The sequence below is a fragment of the Dermacentor andersoni genome, chromosome 6 (assembly GCF_023375885.2).
Source record: "Dermacentor andersoni chromosome 6, qqDerAnde1_hic_scaffold, whole genome shotgun sequence".
Taxonomy (NCBI): domain Eukaryota; kingdom Metazoa; phylum Arthropoda; class Arachnida; order Ixodida; family Ixodidae; genus Dermacentor; species Dermacentor andersoni.
Genome location: NC_092819.1, coordinates 91,528,060 through 91,556,043, shown reverse-complemented (window position 1 = coordinate 91,556,043; position 27,984 = coordinate 91,528,060). Strand labels below are relative to the sequence as shown.

The 27,984-nt window shown below is 42.7% G+C and overlaps 2 protein-coding genes across 7 annotated transcripts in view; one reads left to right on the top strand and one right to left on the bottom strand.

Moving 5' to 3' along the window:
* The window catches only part of LOC126522579 (uncharacterized), a 31,833-nt gene extending 4,515 nt beyond the window's left edge, over positions 1–27,318 (top strand). Inside the window, exons 1-4 of one of the 5 annotated variants that reach the window (XM_072288822.1) lie at positions 17,279–17,612; positions 18,928–18,998; positions 22,724–22,930; positions 25,426–27,318. In XM_072288822.1, the coding sequence (XP_072144923.1) occupies positions 17,549–17,612; positions 18,928–18,998; positions 22,724–22,930; positions 25,426–25,641 (558 nt within the window). In that variant the 5' untranslated portion in view covers positions 17,279–17,548 and the 3' untranslated portion in view covers positions 25,642–27,318. Of the gene's footprint in view, positions 1–16,665; positions 17,613–18,721; positions 22,931–25,425 lie in introns of those variants that run through there. The other 4 variants (XM_055066480.2, XM_050171349.3, XM_072288821.1 and 1 more) reach the window with 4 other exon arrangements.
* On the bottom strand, positions 909–10,226 carry LOC140218992 (uncharacterized). 2 transcript variants are annotated; one of them, XR_011895237.1, is made up of 5 exons: positions 10,030–10,226; positions 7,607–7,753; positions 6,576–6,644; positions 5,439–5,519; positions 909–3,148 (listed from the first exon to the last, which is right to left on the bottom strand). XR_011895237.1 is itself a non-coding variant. In XM_072288817.1 (5 exons), the coding sequence occupies exons 2-5, from the start codon at positions 7,657–7,659 to the stop codon at positions 3,036–3,038; spliced, it is 312 nt and encodes a 103-aa protein (XP_072144918.1). In that variant the 5' UTR covers positions 7,660–7,753; positions 10,030–10,223; the 3' UTR covers positions 909–3,035. The 2 variants fall into 2 exon arrangements, 1 of the variants encoding a protein (XP_072144918.1); XM_072288817.1 differs by having other exon boundaries at positions 7,611–7,753; positions 10,030–10,223.
* Positions 27,319–27,984: the final 666 nt, after the last annotated feature.

The window sequence follows — 27,984 nt, the reverse complement described above, 5'->3', positions numbered from 1 at the left end:
AAAGCGACATCCTTAAAGTTGAAATTACAAAGGAGCTGCAGATACCAGTTTTATGCACATGGAACCGGCGACAAATGTGCTTGGAGGAGCAGAAGCAGGAAGCTCAACAGTTGAGGCATTCGAAGAGAAGCCGTGAAGAGAAAATTGAGAGCGACAGACACAATAAAAAGAAATTAGAAATGACTATTGCTTATTTGATGGTGAAAAAAGCTGAGGCAACAGATGACATCACATACACTGTCAAACCAAACAGTATTCAAAAACTGCAAACGTTGCAGGTCCAAGTAGTTAATTGTGCTATTGCAGAAAAACTTTGAGCGCTTTCTTGAAATGCTTCCTTGTGTGCGTTTAGTGGTGGGCGGTGAAAGGCAAATTAGCAGTCTTTCAAATGTTTGAAATCATTGAAATGCGATTTGTTTTGTTTTCTTTTGTTTGCATTAAAGTTAACGGTGTTCTTGAACAAGTTATTGCCTGTCCAAACTACTACACACATTGCACGAGGTCCTTGAAGTTACTGTGTCGGGGCCTCGAAAGTCCTTGAAAACCATTGAATTTTTTTCTTCAATATTGCTACGAACCCAGTAGAACAATTGTCATGGAGTAAAAACCTTGGCTGAACAGGGAACGCAGAGCACAGGAAGACTAGAAATGCAGTAGTAGGCATGGAGGGCCCTGAAAAAAATGTGCCACATCCGCTCGTCTGCCTTATGTTTCTGCACCGACTGTCGCATTTTTAATAGAAGTGCACTTTCTGTTCTACTCCAATAAACGCAACATTACGAACTCCAGTGTGGGGCAGTCCTTCAGCCAGTGCAGAACTTTTTCTGTACATCCGAGTCAGCTCTGTCATTTTTTCCAGCATTGTAGTACAAGATTTGTTAAACTGGTTTAGCAGAATATGAGCAGTATACTCTTAAATTAGCTGTTTATTTGTATACACAAGTACAGGTCCTCAGTTTGGTTGCATGACAAATTGCCATACCTCAATAGATACAAGAAACAATTTTATTACAGTTCAATAAAATCCAAACAGTAATAATCACAACAATATAATGACATACATTTCTTTTGGTACGTATACAGCCCATGTCTTGGCAGTGTATAAATTCAACTATACACCGCAAGTACTGTGTCCTGACCACTATTATTCACATGTGTAAAACCATCACAGCAATTCAACAAATATCACAGTAATTAGTGACATACACTTTGTAACTGCTTTACATGAGCATAATGTATACAAATGGTCCCTGTGTACCTACACATGACTAGTGCCACCCGAGTACTATTACTCACAGGTGTAAAACCAACAAAGCAGTTCTTTAAAAAATATCACAGCGCTTAGTGACGTACATGCTGTAACTCCCATGTAGAAACTTGATACAAACACGTGAGGACACAGAAAGCTAGCAGTGGGCATACATGGGAATACCACCGCCTCAATACTAATTCACAAGTGTAAAACCAACCAAGCAGTTCTTTAAAGAATATCACAATGCTTAGTGACATACATTTTCTAACTAGCTTATATAAGCTTTATACAAACATGAGAACATACACAAAGCTAGCGATGCACCCGCATAGAAGTGCGGCCATCTGAACACGATTATTTGCAAGTGTAAGCTCAACAGAACAGTTCGTTATAGTGACGCACATTTTGTAACTGCCTTATACAAGCTTAGTGCAAGCACAAGAATACAGAAAAATATAAATTAAAAACTTGCTCTATGCATACACAAACAGATCAACACAAATGGTAAACACCGCTTTGAAGACAAATGTGACTGTGGCAAAGCGCAGTGCTGTGCCGGTTGAAATTGCCACCCACAAAAGTATTGAGCAATGCTTAAACCACAGGCAACAAAGTGCTGAAAGACTGCGTCTCTAACGTAACTATTTTAATTCAAATTTCTTGAATATAGGGCTCGCTTGCAGATAAGGCATCTGATCCAACTGACCTGATTTTACACCTGCTACATGCATACAATGCACTCAGATATAACTGGTAATAATAATTATAAAAGGCATTTAAAAACTTGATAGTATGATGAAGATGCATGACTAGAAAAGTTCTGTCCCCCTCGTACTTGTTAAAAAGGTGTAAGTACGACACATGTTCTTTTTTTCCTCAATTTTTGCATTAATGGACAGCCGGGAACCTCGAACCGACACAAAAAAAAAGATACTGCTATGTTAATAGTGTTATGAATAATTTTTTGTGAAAGCTTTTTTACAGACAAGTTGCAGTCTCGTTTCTGGAGGTTGAGCTGTACCTTGCAAAATAACTTGAAAAGTGGTCACATGGGAGCATGACACTATATCATAATGTTAGTTTCAGTTGACTCTCTTGCCCTACAAGTCGCTGCTCACTGTGGCCAGTGATGCAACAGCAGTGTCTGTGTGATTTTCATCACACTTCTGTCCTATGCCATTCTTACCAGAGTTGGCAGCACATAGATACCCAAATTTCGATAGTGTTGCTTTCTCAGGTGGTTTCTTTTGATTTGCTCAATATCAGTTGGCACTTCACCTGCATCAAACTTCTTTTTTACCTCTTCAACAACAACATCAACAACAATCTTATGACACCTGTGTTGTCCTTCTAGTTGCCTACAAAGACCAGTCAATCTAGCAACAACACTGACAGTCTCTACTATCTTGTAATGGGGGAGAGGTGTGTCCCACCATGTGTTCCACATTGTTGTCACTATGTGGGCTGGCTGGGAGGACAACAACTGTAGTATGTTTGCATTTGCATATATTAAAGTGATGCTTGTACTGTGTTATAACACCTAACTTAGTCTTGCACTTGCTGCACAATAACACTGGCTCACAGTCGTGGTGAAAAGCTTTTGTATGTTGAGCAAATGAGTTGTATCCACTACAAAAAAAGTCAGTGATAGCACACATGTTGCTCTACCAGGCCTGGTGGGGTTCCTTCTGACACTGCTGCTGATGCTGACGCGCTGCTGCTTGCCTCGTACACTGTTGCAGCTGCAGTAGACATGGCAGTCTCTGTATCTATTGCTGCCGTGTCATCTGTCATGGTAACTTCCAAGTGGTATCGGGCTCACTTCTGCAACAGAGATGTTGTTTGCCCCTTGAGGGCTCTCATGATCAGGGCCAATAATTTCGTAGGCATTGTCTCCTGCATCGAAGAACCAATAAGAACAGCACGAATTAATAAACATAGCTCTAAAAAGTACGGACATCAAGACTTAACCACAAGCTTTGCACATAAGTGACCGGGCTTAATGAATAATACTTGCAGGAGGAGTTACACAATTGTTTGTGTATATTACAGTAAAGCCTCATCAGAAGATATTTAAGAGGCACGGGAAACATGTCTCTCGAAACCAAAAATTTTGAGACACTGAGTAGCCAGACTAGATCACTTTATTATGCATCATCACTAAAGTATGTTTTAATACATCTGAAGGAATAAATGCTCAGGGTGGCTTAAAGGGCCCCTAGACCACTTCTCGACATTTTTTGAACATTTCAAGTAAACATGCGTATCGAAATCAGAATGCCGTCACGATCGACGAAGCCAAATGCCAGAGTGCGTAGCACTGCCGGAGCACCACAACATGAAGAATATGACCCCGTGCGCCTCTCTGGATCTATCCTGCACCCCCCAGTTTGTCCTGACGTCACCAGGCTGTCTCTGATGATGTCACCAGTTCCCGGTGCTGTCGATTGGTCGAACGAAAGTGTACGACTGCCGGCAAGGCCTGCAAGCAAATACACACACTCCTTCCTCGTCGCGTTGCGCGCGATGCCATTGTGGGCAGCCAATGGGGGCAAAGAACAAACGCCAACAGAAGGGTCTCCCTATGAGGCTCTTCAACACGAGTCACCATACAGTTCCGTTGTATTAGCGCCACCCCTCGCAGGACGACGGGCCAGCGCGGCAGCAACAGAGCTCATTGGTGTTGGCCTGTCCCGTAACATTTGGAGGTGTACTAGGCAAGGAAAAGACGATACTGTCCTTATGGCGTGTACCAGATGAAAGAGTGAAATGAGTGGGGACTACTTTTCGATAATCAAACACACGTAGCTCCACTATTACTGCACCGTTTCGAAAAATTCTCGTGGCTACCTGTTCATTGCCTTATTGTGTAGAACTGCAACACCGCAACTAAATTTCAACCTCGGTGGTTTAGGGGCCCTTTAAAGAAGACATTCACAGCTTTTTAGTGACTGTAGATTGTGTTAGCTTCCTTCCCAACTTCTGGAATTTAAACACTTCACTTCACTTCACTCGCAGTACCTTTGAGGTGCTCTTAGGCGCTCGTCAGCTTCAACTGCCGACACTTTCTGCCCTGCACTGTCCTCGTTGCCCTCCTTTTCTGGTTCATGCTAAAAGAGACATGCGCGATTGACTTGTGTAAGGATTGCGTGATCTTTACGCCCTTCGGAGCACACAAGGTGCAAAAAGTGAATGTGTCTGGGTTGTGTCCCTTTGAAGTAGTGAATACTTAAAAAGTCATCCTTAGTAACAAAGGTGTCTCTTGTATACAGTATTGTTAACGTGGCAAACATCGGAAAACCAACCAAACCATTTTCAGATGTCTCTTACAACCAAGTGCATCTTGTAATGAGATTCTGCTGTACTGAATATTTTTCAACTATGGATCATATGCATGTACATATAGTCACAAAGACATGTTGTGTGGAATGGCAAATCGGGAAACAGTTCGTACTCTTACTTTTTGTCCCTAACATAAGCCGCTGATAACAATATGATAAAAAAGCAGGCAATGAGGCTAGAATGGAACATAATCCTTCAGCTCTAAACAGTTTTTTGGGCCCACATCATTCCCTCATATGACATAAGGAAACAACTTGATAGCAGTAATGGCTGCATGTGATCTGAGTTGATTGAAACAAACTATACGTAAGGTTGTCTGGATGTAATTTTATCAGAGTGCTTTTTAGATGTCCTGCTGGTGATCCTGGCTGCGCGATGCTTCTCATGCTTTTTGGCACGATTCCTTTTTTTCCACTCCACTTTTTTTTTCAGATTTTCTCCCCTTTCCCTTCCCCCTTGTGTAAAATAGCACACTTGAAGTATCAAATCTGTTGAACTAACGTGTGTATCAAACCTGTTAACATGTGTGCTTCTCTGTGGTCTGTGTTGTATTTTTGCGCTGCACAATTCAATTCAAGATGAAAGATGGAACGTCCCTGCCTTTAGTTTGTGTGTGTGTGTGTCTCTCTCATGTTTTGAAATATATGTACATTCAGGAGTGCCTGCATGCCCTTCTCTCCTGCTCCAGTGACGAAAAGGAGAGCCTGTTTATGTACCATAGTAAAAAATTCAAAGGTTTTCGCTGTGCCCATTACATCCCTTATCATATGGATCTGTCACAATACAGAGTAGCAGTGGTCCATAATACTAGCCCATCCCAACATAATTATAAATTAACACATACCGACACGCTGCGAAACAGCTGTTGCAAAGCCGCTGGTGAAGGCAATTTCCGCAGCACTGCAGTGGTACAGCCGAGCTCCACCTGTATAGTGACAAATCCATATGAGTGTTAGCAACTCAGTAGTTGCTGATGGTTTCATAAGCTTTACACTACACAATAAAGTAATCTAGACAACTTTGTTGGAACAAATGCAAATAATTAGGACACCACTTAAACACTAACACGATTAATTGCCCCCAATCTCTCACTCACTAAGGGATAATACTACTGAAACATCGGTGGAGAGCTCAGATTAACACAGCCCATAAAGGACAAGCGTTCTTTGAGGAAAACAGCTATAACAGCGGTTAGTTTTCTTGATCATTTTATGTGGTAGCTTTGATTTAAATGTCATGCAGTACTATAAAATACGAAGTGCCGCATTTCTAGCAGCAGAGGGCGTCGTCAGGCTCATGGTACAACAGATTTTTGCACGTTTTGTCAGTGAGCCGACACATACAAAGAAAACCGAATTCACACATACATATACAGTGTCAAGTGCACTTCTCCTTCTGAAAACGCAGCCACCAGTTCCAATGTTGCTGAAAGGAAAGGTTATATAAAGTGCGAGACTGCATGGAACTGCCACTTATGACTGTATATGTATGGTCTGCTGATTGCAGAGGTAGTCACATGCTATTTCTAGTCTCTTTTAGAAGCATTACTAAAGAATAAATTAAAATCTATTCATAAGTCACGAATTTCATGCATCCACAGTTTGGCTAAATAACCTGCGAGAAAAAGACATGTTTACCTGGAATAGCAACCTTTTTTCCTGCTGCAAAACTTTCCTTCGAATTAATGAAATAACTTTACAGCGTCATAATGCGTTTCTCGCAACTACTTGCCGGCAGTGGTGAGTTAGTGTTTCTATCAGACTCATTGGGCGACAATACTGCCAAACACAAATGCTTCACGAACACGAGAACACGTCCCTCGCAGAGAATAGCAACCATATATGCCTCTGTGAGACATGATCGCACCTTTGTGGTCAAAATGTACATTAGAACGACATCACCATCTCAGTAAAAAAAAAAAGCCTCCGTACAAGGCAGCCGCCAACTGCATAATGTGAAATTGCAACTGATGTCCACTTACTGGTGGCCTGTGTTTGAGTCACTTTTGGCAGTTGACTGGGTGCTGAGAAATGCACGTGCTGGGTTGTCCCTGCAAGGCATACAGGGTTATGTCAAATGTTGAAAATATATATATGCCGGCATTTCATCAGTCGCAAAACAAACGAGTGAACTAATAAACAACTGTAATGTAAACAGAGTACACATCATAAGATAGGCTGTCAACTGTTAATGCATTACGCAAAAAACCTAATGCATAGGAAAGACTATATGTATACACACGAAGCTGACACACAATTTAATTCGCTCTAGGTTTTTCCGTGCAGTATATTCAAATTATTATGTCTCGTGGTTAGAGCAAAATTAGTGTAAATTACGAACTAAATTATCTACCCTGGAAACTTTTCTTCAATATGCACCTGTGCGCGCTTCGAACGAGTAGCGTTGTAAAATTTACGTACATGGCATTTAACATAGTTGCTGAACACTGATTTCCTTTGCCCTGTGTCGTGTACAGTGAGCTACATATATCTGCCCCACCCCCCCTTTTTTGTACTAGCCATACTGCGCGCCACTGCACCTATACGCACGTCAATAAACCTCACGACACAGAAATAAAAAAAGCGCCAATCACCCATGCCTGCATGTTGTAGTGGGCCTAACCTAACCAAGCATGGGCTGTTGCTTTTTATAGTAAACAAAGGCACCGTGCTCATTGCAAGTATGTATCATGTCGCTAAGCAAATATGCAATTTCATTGTACCACTATTTTTTTATCACATGGATATATCTGTTGAGAGGCAAGACAAAAAGCAGTCACTTCTCAGAACTAATCAGCTTTCTTAAAACACATTTTTAACTTTTCAATGACACTTGCTGCTATGTGTTTGTCTCCAGAGAGCATACTTGATTTGACTTTCCAATCAGAGACATTACATAAATATACCATGTTAAGATGACTGCCTGGAGCACGTGAGAATTTTCATCTTCGTGTAACATACTGTATCTTGATTTTGTTGACATTTGGTCAAATGGTACACCCAATATACCCACATACTAGTTTTCTTGTCCAAATAACATGCCAATGTAGTTTGATTTTTTGGCATTGGCTCCTCTGCACTACGTGAAGTCGCGCTGCACTGGCTCTTTCACATCCTCGTGTCCTTGCAGCTGCCTTCTTGCGTTATATAAAGCGGGTGCCTGAAAAATATCGTATGCAAAAGTCAACACAAGGGCATGGTGCAAAACAACATCAAGACAGTCAAGGCCATGGCAATAAAAAAGTCTTAGCTCTTAGTCTTCCTAGTGAAATGCATGCAAAACATCCAAATGACTGCAACAGTCAACTGCTAAACTAACTTCAATTTTTAGATTTAAGCAAAAAAACAAATAAACCACAGTTCATCCTTGTTTTTCATGAATGTTAGAATACTCCTGCTAATGAATAGAATATTGGTCATTTTCAGACGTCATAGGTCTGTCATGAGTCTGGTGTATCGCAAACACCACTTGTGACACATCCTAAGCACCTGCCCAGTGTGCCCCCCCCCCCCCCCCCCCCGCACCATCCCTGGTTGTGCCACTGCTGAAGCCATAATTTGAGGATTATAGCTGCAAACACGATGCTCAGTAGGGATGAAAATATTGTCCTTCAGCTCAATGGATATATGGATGTGCCTATAAAAAAAGGGCAACAAGGCTTGTTATGGCAAGCTTACCCACATTTCAATACTAACAAGTTCACTGCGGCCTGCATCTAAGCTTACTAAAAGGCATGAACTTATTTTCATGCATGAGGTGCGCAGTGGAGTTCATTTTTGACAGACCCGACTACTGCTGCAGTTTGAAATCTAGCATTTTACATTCTTGTAGGCATGTAAAAGTTGCAGTTAAACCGCAGTTATTAGTTTATTACGCCAACCTATTGTTCTGTGTACGACAGACTGGTAACACGGAATCAAAGCAACATTTTATTTTGATATTTTATTTCTCTACTAAAAATATTCAAGCGATAAACACATCTTGATCTGCCATGCTATAGCAAAATGCACACATTACGCTTGTAACCCCCAGAGGAAGGCTGATTTAGCTGTTCATATGACATAACTCTGACACGCCAACTCATATTAGCAAATGCACAGGCATGTCCAAAACAATAAGCGTATGCAAAGCGCCCCTGCAATTGTAATTCCACACAGCAGCCGTTATATTCGATGCCGATGCGTAACTAGGTGCTCGACAATTCACCGAGTTCGTAGACATAAGCATCCTTTCAGTTTCGCACCGTGCACGAAAACCGCAACAGGAGACAAAACCAGACCTATAATCACACCATTTCAACATGAGCAAAAACAGTTCGGTCTTAGGGATAAACACTGTGAGAGCGATTTAGTGCGCGACGGCGACGAGCGACGGCTTCGAGCGACAAAACGGGCCGTCGCTTGAACAGATGGCTCGGTTCTGGAAATCTAGAAATCGTCGCTCGTCGCCCAGAAGTGCTATGAGCGACTAGCCAATAGCGCGAAGCCGGAACTGGATGTACATACATCGCTCAAATACTACCGATTGTCGCGCGGAACGAGCAAATGATTCAATTTTTATACGTGCAAGGATGAGAACGTACTGCAAGACCACCGGAAATATTTTATGCTACTTTTTATAGTAAAATACATCAACGTAAATTGCTAAAGCACGCGTCACGCGTGACTGCAGCCCTCATGCCGGCAGCACCGGGGAGGCGTCGCTCAAAATCGTCGCTCGCACGGAGTACGACTTGTAGGCGACGAGCGAACGCGACAGCCATCTCCGTCGCGTCGCTTGTAGCTGCCGCGCGCAAGATCGCTTATATGGGGTTTATACTTTTTTTCAGCATAAAACATGGATTCCTCATGCGTTTTCAGTAAGTTCAAGATAACGCGCACAACTGACCTCTTGCAGCATGCAGCTGAATGCCTGCGGCAAAGTTTCTAACTAGTACTGGTGCTGCACGTAACTTCAGTGGTCGCAGATTCCCCCTGCGCGAGACACCGTCAAGCGCGCGGTTTATTTATTAAAAAAAGCATGCTGCCAGCAAAATGACGCCTTCTGTTATGTGATTCCTTAGTTCAACAGCGTTCCGTACACAGTAGACTGCCAAACTGAATAAATTCAAACACACAAAACGCACGCTAATCACGCTCCGCATAGGCTCGGAATCACGGGCTGGTGAACTAACCATTTTAAGCGTCCTCTCGCCTGGCGTCTTATTGAACATACCATAGTTCTGGCAGCGTTTGCGATATTTAAAGCTCTTACGGACAACGGCAAAGTGATAAAATCACATGCAGTTATCGCAACGACTGGCTTTTTCGATTGACATCGAGAGACAGCGCGTACGCCTAGTCCTTTGTCAATCGCGTCGGCTAAGCGCAGCGACGACTTCCTGGCGATAGCATGACATATACGGAGAATGTGCACCTAAGTTAGAATTCACTTACCGTGGAGGATTTGTTGTTATATCCAAGGCATGACGAACGACTGTCGTGTTTTCGTGGCGGCGCGAGATGGCTGACACACGATCTCCCTCGGCTGGCCTTTGCTCGCTGGACAGATCTTCTTTCTCCAGTGCTGTGTTGTTCCGCGATCGTGAGCGCGCGCGCGCGCGGTGGAGCCACTCCGAGTGAAAAAGTAGAGCGCTCGCTACGCGTTCCTTTGAACTGCGGCGGCCTGTTCTCTTAGAAGCAAAACGATGTGTTCTTTGCTCCGCGTGCATGAATGATACATTGCCATGTTCGGGGCCAGCCACCTACAGTTGAAGCAGAAGATTACGCTACGTTTTGTTTTCTATTGCCGCAAGAGTCTCTTTTCTATTGTCGCAAGAGTCTTTTTACTCTCTCTCTCTGAAGGGGAGAGTGAAAAGCACATTTCACTCTCTCCTTGGTGACAGAGTGAACAATGCATTTCACTCTCCTCGACATTTTGCGAGAGTAAAACGACGCTTTGAAGAGTGAACCGGCAGCTTCACTCCTGCGATACCCTCCCTAGTTTTTAGAGTGTACTGACGCTTCTGTTTGCAATGAGAAGGCAGGAGTGGGGATCTTCTCTGAATCTCTTCAATGGTCCTACTCCCTTCGCCTTCCCGACTTCACACCTATATTTCAGGCAGAACTATTAGCGATTATATTAGCATTACGAAAACTCCCCCAAAAAGACCCATTAGCTGTTATCATGACCGACTCGCTATCTGTATGCACCGCACTAACTGCATCATTAAATTCAGCAATTCAAAGAACATTTCGTTCCATGATACCTCCGTACTTACGAAAAGTATGTTTGCTTTGGGTACCGGGACATCGTGGGTTGCACTTGAATGAAATGGCAGATTCACTCGCACGAGCATCCCTTAACGGCCCTATCATACCTGTTTTGCCGACATCAGCTTATGTCACCGCGGCAAGGTACAGAAATTTCGCTATATCTCAAAATTCTGCAATATCCATGCTAACACCGTGTTCTGAATTCCACCATCTTGGCTTCCCATGGAATATTAATTGGTGTCCTTCAAGGCAATTGGAAGTATCTTTTACAAAATTGAGATGCCGTATACCTCCTCTAAATTTTTACTTACACAGGTCTGGTCTCGCGACGTCCCCTCTATGTTCTTATTGCAGTGCACCTGAAACTATCGAACATTATTTTCTCTCATGCCGCCGCTTTCTAAGACAAAGAAGAATATTAGAATACTCATTTACCAAACTTGGCCTATCACTAACCTCGACAAACATTCTTTCTTTTGGGGCAACTTCACTGGGAACCAGCCACAGGGATGCTTTTCTTGCTGTTTACAATTTTATTAGAGAGACAAAAAGAGTACCTTGCTGATTTTCTACAATTATCCATAGTTTCTATTACTTAATTCCTTTACGTTAAATTATTTTAGCAAAATTCTTACCAATACTTTCATTGCACGTCTAAATTACAGTTCTATCGTCCCACGCTCCACTATTCAAATCTAGTTTCTCTATACTTCTAACCTTACGGAAAACCGCCTGCTTCTTGGCCAATCCCCCATAGTGGGTACGTGCCACTGTCTGGGACACAAGACAAGACAAGAACATTTAAAGAAACAGTAAAGCGAGATATTGACATAGCCTGAATTATATGACAGCTCTTTTGGGATAACATATACAGCTCACGCCGATACCACATCTTCAGCGGCTTTCTTGATGACCAACGCTCGAATTCTACGGCAGACATCTGTTATCCTTGTCTTTATCTAATCTGACTTGCGTATCGAACATGTAAGCACGATTCACATAACCCAGAAGAAAGAAACCGAAGGGAGAGAGGTCAGGTGACCTAGCCGGCCAATTTACATGCTCATGCCTTCCAATCTATTGCGCATGAAAAGCCAGTTTCGTGCCCGCGGCCGCTCCTGTGTGCTGGTGCTCCATCTTGCTGATACCACAGAAGTGAAAGACGTGACAGCGGGACTTCGTTGAGAAACTCCTCCATCACTCCTTCAAGGGTTTCGTCCACGTAACGCTGTCCACTCAATGTTTGATCGAAGAAGGTGAGACTGATTATAGCACCGGCGTAAATTCCGCACCCCACATTGAACGACCACTGGTACTGGTGCCGATCGCGCTTTATCGAGTCTGCATGTAGTCACTCCAATAGTGTGCATTATGCAAATTTACTTGCGCGTTTCTGTGAAAATTGGCTTCATCTCTGCACATGGTGTTGCTAACAAAGTCCGGTGACTCATTGGATTTTGTGAGGACCCAGTTCGAGAAACCTAGACGATTATACAGGTCCCTATCTTTCAAGCATTAGTGCTGGTTAAGGTGGTACGGGTGAAAGGCCGTCGTTTAGAATCCTCCAAACTGATGACTTGGAAATTGGCACTTGGGCGGCCATGTCCCGCATGTTAGCATGAGGGCTTGAGGCCGTAAATGCTAGAGCATCTGTGCTTAGGCTAGGACCCAAAGATGGAGTCCCACGCCGTTGTTTCTTGAAGCCGCCGGTTTCTCTCAGGTCCGCATCATTTCTGAAGATAGTCGACGCGTTTGGTCTACCTCCACACTTCCATGACTGATACATATTTGCGGCCTTCCTCTTGTTGTCATTTGCAGCTCCCAAGGCATTTTTGCCTTCTGCTCATTAGAGAAAGACATGGCAACTGGGACGGAACAAAACACACCTTTAAACATTTGCACTGACGTTGTCAATTCCCTTTTGGGGTGGTAGGTTTTGTGGCACAAAAAAAAAAGAACCATCCGTGCACTTTAACTACGCTAAGACAACAGCTATCACAGCTTCTTTCCAACTAACACCAAACGCGACGTGCTGTTTCGGACGAGGCGCGGCAGATAAGGCACTAGCTCGATCACGATGTTTTTTCTTCATTTCTTTTATTTCGTTCTGGCTAACTCAGAGGGAGCTTGTTCGAGGGTGCTGCTTTCTGATGCAGGTGGGAGCGCAGTCACGTGGTGTTTTTCATATTTGGCGGGGTTTATTTATTGTCGGAAAAAATTTGTACGTAATTAGTACACCGCTGAAAATATCACACTTAGATGTCCCTTGGCTGTGCCTACAAATGCCTCACTGGCACTTTGATAATTAGGATATGACGTCTTCAGTTAGAAGATTAATTACAATTACCTAAATAAATCTCAGTGATGAAAAAATTACTGGCAGCTACTCTACTGTACCGCAAACAATATGCGCTTGGTTTTCTTCGTGTAACGCAATTGCTCTTTTTCTTTAATTAAGTGCATGATAATTAGCTGGGACACCCTGTATATATATATTACCTCTGCGTGCAAGTGACGATGTTGCCCTTCCTAATGAATATTGTAAATTATGAGAGGAGTTTTTTTTTTCGTGAGTCGTTAGCATTGCTTAATGGAAAGAGAAGCAATACTGAGCCACAGATCATTCACGCGCATTTTAAACGCCGTTGATAAAAGACTCTGCCGAAGAGGTCACTGAAGTAAGTCTGCAGGTCTTTTTTCAGGGTCAAGAAAGCACGCAAAGCGATTTGAAGCGAGGTGAACATACAGCAACATATTCATTCTCTAAGCATAGGCTATCCATACCTTTAGAAACAATATTTAATTGGCTAGTTCCCTTCTCTTTCAAAAAATATAATAAATTTTGTCCTGTGTGTATATTATGCACTGTGTATGTGCATGCTGTTTACAGTGGAAATTTAAAACAATGCTTGTTGAAGAAGTGAGAAAATAGGGATGAGGCAGCCGCTGTGAGTGTTTCTAATGCGCGTTTCCCCCTATTATCAGGATTTGCAGAAATCAAGCGAAAGTAAGAATTAATCAAGCGAAAGTAAGAATTAATCAAGCGAATAAGAATTAAGAATAAGAATGCAGAAATCAAGCGAATAAGAATTAATTAAGTAAGGCTGTGCAACACGTTCGCGCCAACAATGATGAAACAGTAATTATCCACAATAAAATTTGAAGTGAAAAGAAACCTTAAATGACATGGGTGACAAAATTGTGGTAATGACATTTTAGGAGTTTGGGGAGGAGGGGGGAGGAAGGCTCTGCTCCCTCCAGAAAACTCCGGAGGGGGCTCGGGGTTCGGAGCCCCCCGTAGTCGGCGCCTATAGGACACCCTGTATATATTTATGACCTCTGCATGCAAGTGACAATGTTTCCTTCCCTAATAAATGTTGTAAATTATTAGAAGTGTTTTTCTCGATGAGTCTTTAGCTTTGCTTACTAGAAAGAGAGGCGATACTGAGACACATATCATTCACTTGTATTTCACACGCCGTTGATAAAAGACTCTGCCGAAGGGGTCACTAAAGTCAAGTTCTTCTTTTTTTTTCGGGGTCGAAAAAGCACGCAAAGCTTTTTGAAGCAAGGTGAACATACAGCAACATATATTCATTCTCTTGACATAAGCTATACATACCTTTAGAAATAATTGTTAATGTGTTGCCTCCTTCTCTTCAAAAATATAATAAACTTTCTCCTGTGTATATATTTTGATATACTGTGTATGTGCATGGTGTTTCCAGTAGAAATTTAAAACAATGTTGATCTGAGAAACTACGGATGAATTTCGGAAAGAAAGCAAAGTATGAATTAAAATCCGTGCACGTCCGCGCCAACAATGATGCAGTAAGCTATTAAGCACAGTAAAATTTTAAGTTAAACGGTCGAGGCAAGTCAAAAGAAACCTCAAATGATCTCGGTGACGAAACTCTGGCAATGGCACGATAGCGGGAGGGGGGTAGGGGGAGGCTTCGGCATCGCTGGCGGGGGCGGGGAGCGGCGCTCAGAGGGGGCTCGGGCCCCGGAGCCCCCCCGTAGTCGGGGCCTATGGCGCCAACTACGTTTTGTGGTGCTTCTGCAGCATTGCAGAACGATCTCGGCAGTTAAATAGAGCAATGAGTGCGAAAACTACGGGTAATAATATAGGGCCATCTTGAATAACAGCTGTTCGAGTTTCTTCGCCACTGGTCTACGCGGTACTTAACCGTCTCCTGCAGCCAGAATGATGTCCAAATTCTGTTTGCCTGAGTAGAGACATTATACTTGTGTGGACCCCGGGTGTCATTCATGAATTCGAGGCTGACGGATATATGTAGATTTCTTTTATCGCCTGCAGCAGATACCATGTTACCACTACTTAAGTCGCATTACGCTCAAAGAGGCAGGAACTACTTTCACTACAAGTTGCAACGCCCAAAGAGCTACCTGTTCCGATTCCTCTAAAACGAATAAAAACATCAATGCACAAGTTTCGACGCTAAATTTAAGAAGTCAATGCCCAAGCCGTTCCCCCTGAGTAAAATTCCTAAGTATAACACCATCCTAGAGAGGTTCCTTCCACATAAGCATTCATTGTCAACGTCATTGTATTATCTTCCTGTAAATTAAGGTGTTTGATGCGTACTGCGTGAAAATAATGTACGCATCAACCGACCTGGTGAACACACTATTGGGGTGAATAAGGTTGCGAAAACTCTTCCTCTCGGTATTCGCCCTAGATAAACTTGCCACGAGCACAGACTGGCTTCAACTCCACGATAACCTATGCTCTAATAATGTTGTAGTATTGCCTTTGTCGTGGTTTAATTGCGCACTGCGTATTGCAGTGCTATAGCAGTGGTCTTGACTGTCGAGCACGTGACTCAGCGGGAATGGCGGAAGTACGCGATATGCGCGACAGGCACTTTTATTAGGGCCCCTGTCACGTAGTTCTGTTATACGCAAGGGCAGCTTGGAAAAAAGAAAACAATCGACTTTACGAGCCAAAACCACGATCCATTTAGGAAGGATGGCGTAGTTGGGGACTCCGAATGAATTTCGAGCACCTGGGGTTCTTTACCGTGGACCTAAATTTAAGCTCGCGGGCCAGTACTTAACAAGTGCTGCTCAGCTCGTGCTCAGCAGCGCTACACCATAGTAACTAGGCTACCGCGGCGGCTGCCAAGAAAGCTTTGCTTTAGAAGGAAGCAAATTCACTCAATTATAAGGCTCGGTCCAAACGGGCTTTCTTCTTTTCCCGTAGTGGTGGTGACTGGGGGCTAAGGTCGCAAGATATAAAAAATAAAGTTAGGCTAGGTTAGCCTGGCGGACTTCGCCGGCAAGAAAGTTGTTTTCCTTCCTTTGGCAAACGCTATCAAGCCACGCGCGGTCACGCGCAGCTGACGCAACGCGTCGAAATGCGACACTACAGAGATAAGCGACACTACACATAGATAAACGAAGCAGGCCGGAACGCTGCGCGCAACATTTCTCGTGCGGAGACTCGCGCGCAAACCCTTGAGGTGTAGCCCGCCGCCATTTTGCAAAGCCTTACACTTCAGAAGATCCTGTCATTAGGTACAATATATCCTCGACTACAGAACTGAGTGCATACGCACAACTGAACACGAGCACACGAAGGCGCCAGGTGTTTTTTTATTGTCACCGCATGCGTGCGTGTGTGTGTGCGGCTGAGTGAGTGTGTGTCGCTGCATCTCCTTTTTTTTTTTTTTGCTAAGCTAAGCGCATAATTACAAATCTCTTACGAATCAGCAATATATATATATATATATAAATTTATATATATATATATATATATATATATATATATATATATATATATATATATATATATATATATATATATCAGAGGTATCAGACGATAAAGCGGTCCTGACCTAAAATCGGCGCTTCTACTGACGCCCCACGGTCTCTCTCTTTTTCTTCAATTTATTCATTCATCGCTTGCAGCAACGGCACTGGCACGAACTCCACCGGTAATAGCAGAAAAAGGCTCCGAAATTTATTTGCACATTTACATAACCGATTACACGGACGTTTTCGTGCACTATGTTGTATGTCTTGAGCATTTGGTTTCGTGTTTTATGAAACTTCCGCCGCCCCGATAGCGAGAAATAAACTATTTTTACACGCCGACTGAAAAACAATCACCACCGCTGTTCACGCGCCCACGTACCACGTTCTTAACCATTCGTAAGCGGCCGCCTAAGCAACGCTTTGACCTCACTTCGTAATTTAATTTTGCAGCGCTTACACTGCATTTGCACACCTGTTGCCACCACGTAGGGGCACTGTGAGCCGACGGGCTGACGCAACTTGCACGCATTGTTGGTGCTATCGGCATTCGCTGCAAATAGACACGATGTGACTCATCTCAGCCGCGCCGACGGCTTTCTGCACTTTCTCCCTCCCTTTCTCTCTCTCTCTCTGTCGCGGTTTCGTTCCGACGCGATCAAACCTACGTACACAAGCAGCCCGAGCTGCGCTTCCAGCCACGCCCGCCACATGTTTTTCCCGCCAAAAACGCTCCTAGCCACATCGCACGCAGTGATTGGTTCTTCGTTACAGACGCGGCGCCGTCACGTGCAGCCGTTTAATCCCTGCGATTTGTCCCCGCCGCACGTCCTAGTTGCGTCAGCTTCGGTGTGCGGTGTGCAGCAGGCGCGTCTACGGTGCGCGGCATACAGCTAGTAGATCATTTGCGCGCGCGTTCGTCATGTCGCGACTGGAGCCCGTGAACATGAAGCAAAGTGGATCTCCTCGTGCCGACAGCGAATGGGGTATGTGAGGTTGTGCAAGTCGAAGTTTTATAACGATACTGTGCCGCACTGCCACGTGAATTTTTTGCTCGCCCTTAGAGCTTGTTTTTTTCGAGGGGCTGAAGAAACATTTGCAATTACCTGCACTGAGAAATAACTTCAAATGTGAGGTTAAAAATTCTATAATTATTTGTGCCATGTGTGTGAAAATTGAATAAATTTAATTGCACTTGAAGATATTTCTTATAAAAAGTTAGAACATGCTTAATTCTTTTCACATCGTTTGCCATACCTGTAGGCTAAGTTTGTCGGCTCTTTACAAAAACTGATATGGGCGTCCGGCGCAAAAGGAAGGCCTCTGTATCGGCACATTTTCACACTGTGCAAGCTCAGCTGGCTAACTTCACATGTTGTGGCAGCCATTAAAACAGCCAGTGTTGGAGGTGACTGAAATTTTCATGCATAAAATGAATGTACCCGTGGGATATGTTTCTTGGAGTGTGCAACCTCATCCAAAGCTCCGTGTGCAGAGTGCTGCTTTGTGAGTCGGAGATTGTCACGAATTAACGTGGTTGTGACGTCATGTCGGGTCGTCAGAACAACCCCCACGATCAACATTCTCATCATCGGTGGGGCTCTCAGAACAAATTATATGCATAATGGTCAATGCCACCATCACCATCAGTTTCGTCACATTTTGTAGACTGTGCTATCTCCAGGATGGGCCCTGGATAGAGGCTAGAAGCAGAGGTTAGAAATAGACCTACCCGATAGGGAAAAGAGGTGTCAACTCGCCAAGGAATGGTGTCTTCTAAACATCAGTCCACTTTAGCGTGTCATCCAGCTTTGAACTCATTGACTGCCGACCGCAGCAGGTTGTGAAGCAGGCAGCACTGTCATTTCGTGAACTACTTCTTTGCGATGCACACAGGATCGTCCTCATTCGCTACACTATTGCCTGTTGCGCACATGGCATACAAAATATGCGCATAGACTCCACCGCCTTGAGAGCAGATGTAGGACGGAAGGTTAATAAAAATTACAATCAGTTAGTCTAATGCGCCACGACTGCTGTGAACTTGATGTCGAGTATGGCACAAAGTATTGCAACCATTCTTCATCTGTTCCAGATTTTACTGTGGGTCATGGCTGACGTAAGTTCAATGACACGATTAGACGGAAGTGGGCTGGAGTCCTAGTAACAAAGCACTTTTGTTAAAAAAAATGCTAGTCAAATATCTGTGTCATCAGTCACAGTACAACCGGTCAGAAATAATGTGCGGCATTTCTTTGCCTAAGCAATAACATGCGTTATTGTGTTCCTGCTGTCATGCAGTTGAGTTCCCGCTCGAGGACACTGGATCCAGACCATCACAAGATTGGTCTCCCTCCCAAGTACAAAACAAAGTACGTAGAACCTTCTTATCCTCCACGTCGATATTGAGCATAAAGAACAAACTCTAAACGTCCCATTTTTAAGTATAGTAATATGAATTGATGAAATCAGTTTACTTATCGGTTGACTGTTTAATTAAAACGTCATAATTAAACGTTATCGAAATAAAAATTACCGCCCATTATAAAAAGCCATTTTCAAATCTTGCGGGGCAAGAACAGATGCTACTAAAGACTGCCTCAATTCGATTGCTAGCTGGCTATATGTTGGCAAGAAAGACTTTCACACACACACACACAAAAAAAAAACATGCAAATACCGTTGAAAAGAAGCGGAGACTAAGATAGTTACAAGTTTCCAGCTGGTGGTTTATTCAGCGCACACATAGAACGAGGAGTATCAATTAAAAAAAGCTCACCTGTGAATTAAAGGGACTTGCATAAATTTCTAAAATGTCCTCTATGCTGCATTCTTTGTTTTGTCGTCATATAGGTTGCACTTAAACATTTTCCTTCTATTTAAAGCTTTTTAGAAACCTGTCTTTTGTACAGTGGCAGCATATACGAATATAAAATGAGCTAATCAACTGGGGCAGAAACTAGAGACCGACTTCAGTGGCTATTGGCTAACGCGTCAACATTAAATTGTTGGGGGTCACGTTACTGGACTAGTCTTCATCATAATCGTGTTCATTATCATATATATCTCCCCTACAGGACAAAAACCTCTCCCAGTGGTCTTAAATTATTCATGTGCTGAGTTCGCTGACCCCCATCTTGCACGTGCAAGTTTCCTAATTTCATCAAACGACTTAGTTCACTGCTGTCCGCGACTACGCTTCCTCTCTCGTAGGCACCCATTCTCTAATTTTAAAAGACGACAGCGTTTTGACCAACGGACCTACACATCATGCCCAACTCTATTGCTTGTTCCCAATGTCAACAAGAATATCGGCTACCGCCATTTGCTCGCTAATCCACAACACTGTCTTCCTGTCTCCTAACGTTACGCCTTTCATTTCTCGTTCCATCGATTTATGGTGCTCGCTAAAGTACAAACTATAACGTATCGTCACAGTCGCAAGGAAATGAAGAAAGGAAGTGCACGTGACTTTATGCCTACTTTTTTTTTTCTCTCTGACTGTGTTGTTGCACTATATTATGTCCCTTACTTCATGGCTCTTGGTAAACGTGACCGATAAAAAGTATGGCCTCCTTACAAGTCGGCTCGCCACGGTGGATGCAAACACCAGAGCACATCTCCCTGCGCTTTGCGATTCTCATGTATTCATCATCTACCGGTGGTGTCAGTCAGATATTCCTGCAAACGTCTCGAGCTTTTAAATTATCTTTGGAAACGTTGCCTAATATTATTACATTTATTACTATTTTAGCACATATAGTAAATAGACTATTTATAGATGGCATCTTTCCTAATCGCCTCAAGACAGGTAAAATAATCCCAGCATTTAAAAAAAGGTGACCATACGTGCACGAGTAATTATTGTCCTATCTGCATTTTGTCTTTCTTTAGTAAGGTCATCGAAAAACTTATACATAATCTCTTAACTAAATACTTATCCAAATTTAATCTTTTAACTCCTGATCAATTTGGTTTTCGTGACAATTTTTCAACTGAATTAGCGCTTATTACTTTTACTGAGAGGGTTAAATTAGCCATCGATCAAGGCCTCTTAGTTGGTGCTCTCTTTATTGATTTCACCAAGGCATTTGATACAATTAACCATCGTATTCTTTTAAGTAAACTTGAGTCATATGGCATTTCTGGGCCGCCTTTACAAATAATTCGCAACTACCTAATTGACCGACAATATATAGTCAAATTTAATGGTGTCTTGTCCTCATCAAAAACTGTAAATACAGGTGTCCCTCAGGGATCAATACTTGGGCCACTTTTATTTCTCATATTCATTAATGACTTGCCAGAAATATTAACACATGCGCACTGCCTTCTTTACGCTGATGACACCACTATTTTCGCATCTGATAAAAATTTATTTGCATTGCAGGATAAACTTAACGCTGACCTAACGAATGTTCATTCATGGTGTGTAAAAAACAAGCTAACCATTAACCTATCTAAGACAACATTTATGGTATTCCATTCTTCAAAAACTTTGCACATTGACTCTATTGTAGTGTCTCTAAATAATAATGTATTTGCAAGGTCCACATTTACTAAATTTCTTGGTGTAGTACTAGATGAGAACCTAAAGTTCCAGTGCCATATTCAATCACTTGTTCAAAAAATCTCATTTGGTATTCACATCATAATAAAAACTCGCTCTTTTTTTCAGCAAACCATTCTCATGTCTTTATATTACGCGTATATACACAGTCATCTCTCATACTGCCTGTCATCTTGGGGTAATACATATACCACACATCTTCATCAGTTAGAAGTTTTGCAAAAGCAGGCATTACGATTAATTGCATTCCAATCGCATACATCTCCCTCTGCTCCAATATTCCGTTCCCTAAATGTTTCACCTTTACGCATGTTATTCAATCATAAGCTGTCGCTACTTATGTTTAGTCTTATAAATACAGAGTTTAATATTCCAGGTTTTAGTCGCTCTAGCCTCATCAATTATAACAACACAAGATTTTCAGCACAACTCAATCTTCTTCTTCCAAAAGCAAGAACTAACTATGGGAAATTTACCGTCGCGTTTTCAGGCATTTCTGTTTGGAATTCTATACCATCTGACATGAAGACATCTACATTATTATCATTCAAGCGTAGAACGAAGGAGCATTTCATGCACACTTTATCTGACGCGTAGCATAATTTAACAAACCTAGAATTAATTAGATGTTGTTCACTTTACCATTACGCAATGTACTTTTCAAATACCGAGTTACTAAATTTTGCCTTAATTGATACTTTTCGTTGTTAGCGTTACGTGCCATTTATCCTCGTTTGAATTGTTGCATGTTATTTTTAAGATTTCTTCAATTATTTTCCTTATTTTTAACTCTGTGAATATACTTGTGATATTGTTAACAGATTTTTTTCTCTCTTATCGTTTATTTCCGATGTAGAAATTGTATAATATATGACATGACTCACTGTTTGCCATGATCCTACTATCCCCTTTTCATGTTTTGTTAGGAGGTCCCCCCGATAGTTGTTACTTCGGGACCTCCGAATGTGTACTTATACCCATCTTGTATTTGATTTTGTCAAAAATAAATATTGATTGATTGATTATTATTGCACCTGCTGTTCTTTTATTTTATCGAATGGCAATATGCACCGCTTTGTTTGGACCATAAATACACGTCTTCAGAGGTCGAAAACAAATTTTGTGTCAACATTCCTTATGTCAAAAAGCAAAAAAATGAAAATAAAAATTTTAGCGAGAGTCCTGTGCGACTGTCAAAGAATACTCTTCCATGCCTAATTTTCCGGGACGTGTTGGCATCATCCCCGACTTTGCTTAGTATTTATCGTCAGTTTGAAAGCAACCGAATGCGGAATTTTATGCCGTCAAATAAAAAATACGGTAGCTTAATATAGCGATTATTGAATGACCAGATTTCGCCCGGCAACATTTGAGGCCCGCAGAGGCGTCACCATCTAATGAAAGGTTCCACAAATACAATACATCATTACTTCTAATAAAAGCTACAAATTTCGCTGCTATTGCAATGTCAAATATATATGCTAGCACTGATAATAAGCACCTAGACCTTTTTGCGTGTGTCTGTAGGTGTTATTCTGCTTCTTCTCACAGCAGGTGGATGAACCTGTTCAATCCCTGGTGCCGTCAATAAGCGTATACAATGAGAACGTCCACTACCATATCTTCACAAACTGTACCATAGAAGAGCGTCACAGTCGGTCTCCCTACCGCACTGCACGTGATCGCAGCCCCATCAACGAGCGTCGAGCAGGAAATTCCAGGCGTCGGACTGAGGTGCGTCGTCGAGCCGGATCGTGTTGTAGTTACTGCAGCACGTCGTCTGCGCACCGTCTGCACACACCCTTTCTTGCAGTCAGCGTGCCTTGCTGCTTTTATTGAGCCAGCAAAACGTTAATTACTCGGCACGTCGCAATGAAATGCGTTGAGGAATGTAACTAAAGTAGCTGGACCTGTTGTGCGGAAGAATAGTTTGCTTAATCAATTGGCAAAAAAAAAACCTACGGTATTTTCTGGTCTACTTGTGTAGGCTTAGATTATAAACTACTTTTATGGGTAGTGATCCACGTGCACTGCGTTACCCTGCAAGGTAGAATTTTGCTTGAAATTTATTGGCATCACCAAGACCCCTGGTCGATTATTACACTGGGTATCATTAAAGTTTATTATGTGATTTCACTATGTATTTTAGCACAGTAAGAACCTGGAAGTGCACTTCGACCTCTTTCTTATATTTTCAGACGTGCCTACTTTATTACGAAATTAAACCTCGTAAACATACTCTGCAGCTTCATATTTATTTACTTATACCTCACAGACTCCAAAGGGCGTTGTGTGAGGGAGGCATGACAGTAGAAATACAGTACAGAAATAATAAACCATGGTTAGGGAATCGCTATATTCAGTATGGCAGAAGTCTAAATTTCTAGGCCCTGTTATATTCTGAGGAGTCGGCGTTATGTAAAAATCGAAGGCGAGCTAGAGGATTCATACGAGTATATGAAACGTTGCACTACGCAAAACATATTATTTGAAAGCATCTGTTCGTAGGAGAGAACAATGGAAACTTTTGCTATATTTGTAGACTATACGTTGGAAATTGCGAATTCAGGTAAGTTTTGCTTTAAATGAGTGCAGTGTGTGCTAACCATTCTGGCGCAAATATTTTTCAACTGGAGCTTGTCCTGCATTTGCTCGTTAAATATAAATTTTTCTGTCCAGAGAAATTTCCATCAAGCTCCAGAAGCATTATATATCAGCCAAAACAGACGCCTAAACTGACTACCAATCTAACTTGAAATTTCTCTCGTTAGTGTCGGTACAGAAGAATAGCTGAACGCAGGAACCGGAACAAACACAGCCACGAAAAGACACACACAGCATTTAGAATGCAGTAACTTCCCGTGTGTAATGTGTCCTTTATTTTTTATAGTTTGTCTTTTTGTCTGCGTTTCCCCGTGTTCCTGCGTTCGCTATTCCTTTAGGCCATCTATCGTGAACGAAGAAACCCACTTCGACACAACTGTATTTTTCATTTAATTCATTTGCATGTTAAGTGTCAAGGCATTGCATGGAGAGGTGGCGAGTGGGGTGGGGGGGTGTTGTTTAAGGGTTGCAATAAACTATTTCAATAACACACACACGCACGCACACACACATACACAGAAACAAGCAGACAAAATCTCGAAAACATCACAAAATATTTACTAAGGAACAAAGCCTTACAGTAGATATACTAAATCGTAAGTTGACTGCAGAGTAATTATACGTTAAGTACACATAATGAGGACAAAGAGCAAACAGGTAGAGTGCGTAGTATGTGATTTATGCTCATTGCGCGATGAACCAATGTTTAGTGCGTGTCACGACAGAGGATCATTTAGGATTACACGAAATATGTTGATATTTTGTAGACATTGCTTTGTATATTCATTGTATCTTCAGTGTAGTTATAAGTCCTAAATTAAGAATGTTTTGTGAACTTTATGCGGCTATTACTCGTGCATTAGTTATGGCAATGAGGGACCTTATAAAATTTAGGCATCCTTAATGATATCATTGGCTCAGAGTTATGATTACTGCATGAAATGGTATCGAGTATAGCCACAGACCTTTAGCTCGCCTTCGATTTTTAAGTAACGCCGACTCAAAATATAACAGGGCCCAGAAACTCAGACTTCCGCCATACTGAATGTAGCGATTCCCTAACCATGATGTTGGTCAAGTTTGTTTGTTTTGCTAAAGATGATACGAATGCAAATGAAGCATAGACAAAATCATTTCATTCTGTCGGCAGTGTTTCAACTGCTCTTTTCCTATCTTAAGCACATTTTTTCAGCTTATTGACATGCTAGCAGTGTAAAAAACAAGTGTGATGAGCGCAAATGTTTGCACCCGCCGTGATTGCTTAGTGGCTATGGCGTTGGGCTACTAAGCACGAGGTTGCGGGATTATATCCCGGCCACGGCGGCCGCATTTCGATGGGGGCGAAATGCGAAAACACCTGTATTAGATTTAGGTGCACGTTAAAAAAACCCAGGTGGTCCAAATTTCTGGAGTCCCCCACACTACGGCGTGCCTCATAATCAGATCATGGTTTCGGCACGCAAAACCCCATAATTTAATTTTAAATTTTCAAGTGTTTGCACCGTGGTCAAACCAGGGTACTATATGGGGTGACGGTTTTCTCCTTTTGTCTCTCGGAAGTTAAAAGAGAGACCAATGCCTGCGTTTTTCAGACTCGCATTTTACTCTGCATTTCTTTCCTCCAGTTTCAGATTATAGAAGATTCAAGACGCTCAACAACCAGACGAGGAAATATGGAACAGCGTACGAGCGAACGTGAACACATTGCTCGTCGCTGGGAGCATGATCGCTATGACCCCGGTTATGGACACGGTAGTCACCGGGGCACCCCCCGTCATCGCCAGGAAGTGTTTCGCGAACGAATTACCGGCTCATGGAATTCTCCTAGAAGGCAGTATTAAACCGCCTACGGTGATATGCTGTTTAGAATCGAGCAACGCGTTAGGTGGTGGTGGTGAAAAGACTTATTCAGGAAAATACAAGAGTTGACACCCGAAAGGGGGTGGGCACACCTAGGCGTGCTTCCTAGTTATAAGTCTTCGTCCTAATGACACGTTACCTCCGCTACTGAAGCGATCAGTTTAGACAGTGACGAATTGAGTGATGTTGCAGATGTCATAGTTTAAGCGACGTTACGGCTCTCGAAGCTAGATAATTCCTTCGATCTGCGTTGTGTCTTAGTGGAATTGCTCCTCCACAAGGCGCCAATGGTAAAACGAATCGCTGCCTGGCGCACAGCTTTGCTTTCTTCGTTCGGAAGATCTTTGCTGTCGCTACTATAGGGATTACTGATAAAGAAATGCTTAAGACATAATTGGGAAAACATCACTGCTGTACGTCAGCAGCACGTGCTAATGCAATAATATAGTAATGAGGTTCAACGTCCCGAAGCAACTTACGGTGCATGATAGACACCGTAGCGCTTGAGTGGACAGCTCTGGGTTATTTCGACCTCCTGGGATTCTTTAACGAGCATGTAAAGTCGAGTACACTAGGCTTTAGCGTCTGGCCACAGTCAGAATGAGGCCACGGTGGCCGTGAATTATACCTGAAATTTTGTGCTCAGCATCTCAATGTCGTCACTGCTGAACGAGCTCGGTGGATTGGGTAATATGAGGTTGGAATGAATCGTTGTGTAGGAACGATGCAGAACACGCGAAAATCATTCACCAGGCCCGGTGAATGAGTTTCTTATTGTGATACGGCTCGCCAGTTTTGGTTTTGTGTATATTGGTATTCACAATTCACAGTGAATTGTCATTGGTGCTTCGGGAATGCGGCTCAGATGTGACTAGTTTCAATAAATGTTTTTTTTCCTCAACAAATGTGTCAGTGTACTACTCGTGAGCTAATGTATACAGACCACTGGGGCACATGCCAAACTATAGTTACTGTTTTATCGGTGAGTAGGAACGTATATCCTCGAACCTGCCACTGCTTCACAGCGCGAGCAGCCAGCAGACTCCGCACTCCACAATGCCGGCACGCCTAGGGACAAACGCCTACAACACGCGCTAAGAAACCCTCTCCGTAGTGGCTAGGCAGTCATATATTCAAGGAGCTAAAGACCCCAGATTTTTGTCTCTTGCGCCTGCTCTTACTCGCGCCTGCACACAAACCGCTGGCGATCCCTCAAAGGAACGTCTCGTTCCGTTTCAAAGTGGGTGCGGCAGAGCAGGCTGATTCGCCCGTCCGCCGTACATTGCAAGTTCTTCAGCTACTGCTCGTCTTGCTGCCTACTCTCGCGCCTTTTGATGACTCGGCCAGAACGCCTTGCTTCTGAATGCAACGTTATACTATCGGGAGCTCTACCCGCTGTGGTTGCTCAATGGCTATGGTGTTGGGTTGCTGAGCACGAGGTCACAGGATCGAAATGCGAAAACTCCCGTGTACTTAGATTTAGGTGCACGTGGTCGAAATTTCAGGAGTCCTCCACTACAGCGTTCCTCATAATCAGAAAGTGGTTTTGGTACGTAAAACCCCATAATTTAATTTAACTTTTTTTTTATCGGAAGCTGCAATACATGCTGCCGACATGATGCTGCTACTTTCATAGAATAAAGTGTCGATAAACTGTTGCAATCTTTCTTGCGCAAGAAAGGACACTGATATGAAAACCGTGCTTGAATGAATGAATGAATGAATTCGATTGGGTTCACACATCCCCAAATCGGGAATACGAGAAGCAAGCCTCTCGATTGAACAGTGGCTTACGAACCATCTTTCGAGGGCAGAGGAGGAGAGTCAAGCGACACACGCACGCACACACGCGCACACACACACACACACACACATATATATATATATATATAGCACGATGTGAAATGCAAGTGTGTATATTTACGTAAATCCACGTAAATTTACCTGAAGGCTACCGTGAAATATATATATATATATATATATATGTGTGTGTGTGTGTGTGTGTGTATGATGGTGGGACCCTGGCCAAAACGACAGAAGAAAATAGACGTTTCGGACGTTCATTTATTCCTTTTGTATGCTTTTAAAACAGCTAGTTCGTCCGAAAAGACATTCACTTGATATATGTATTGTAACGAAGATACCACACCGATTTAAGCGCTATACACTTTAATATCAGCACGAATCGCCATCTTCCCACTTCCAGCACTTCATATTCCTCATTCTCTCCTATCCACAGAGCTTGCAGAATAGTTGCTCACGATGATCGTGAATGTATTTTGGCCCTCTGGGCTTTACCCGTAACAATATGTAAGAAATTCGCG

Excerpts from the sequence above, each read along its gene's own strand:
- LOC140218992 (XM_072288817.1), bottom strand. The coding sequence starts at position 7,659 with ATGCCAAAAAATCAAACTACATTGGCATGTTATTTGGACAAGAAAACT. Across the intron at positions 5,520-6,575 it reads GACTCAAACACAGGCCACCA|GTGGAGCTCGGCTGTACCAC; the intron begins GTAAGTGGACAT and ends GTCACTATACAG. Across the intron at positions 3,149-5,438 it reads AGCTGTTTCGCAGCGTGTCG|GAGACAATGCCTACGAAATT; the intron begins GTATGTGTTAAT and ends TCTTCGATGCAG.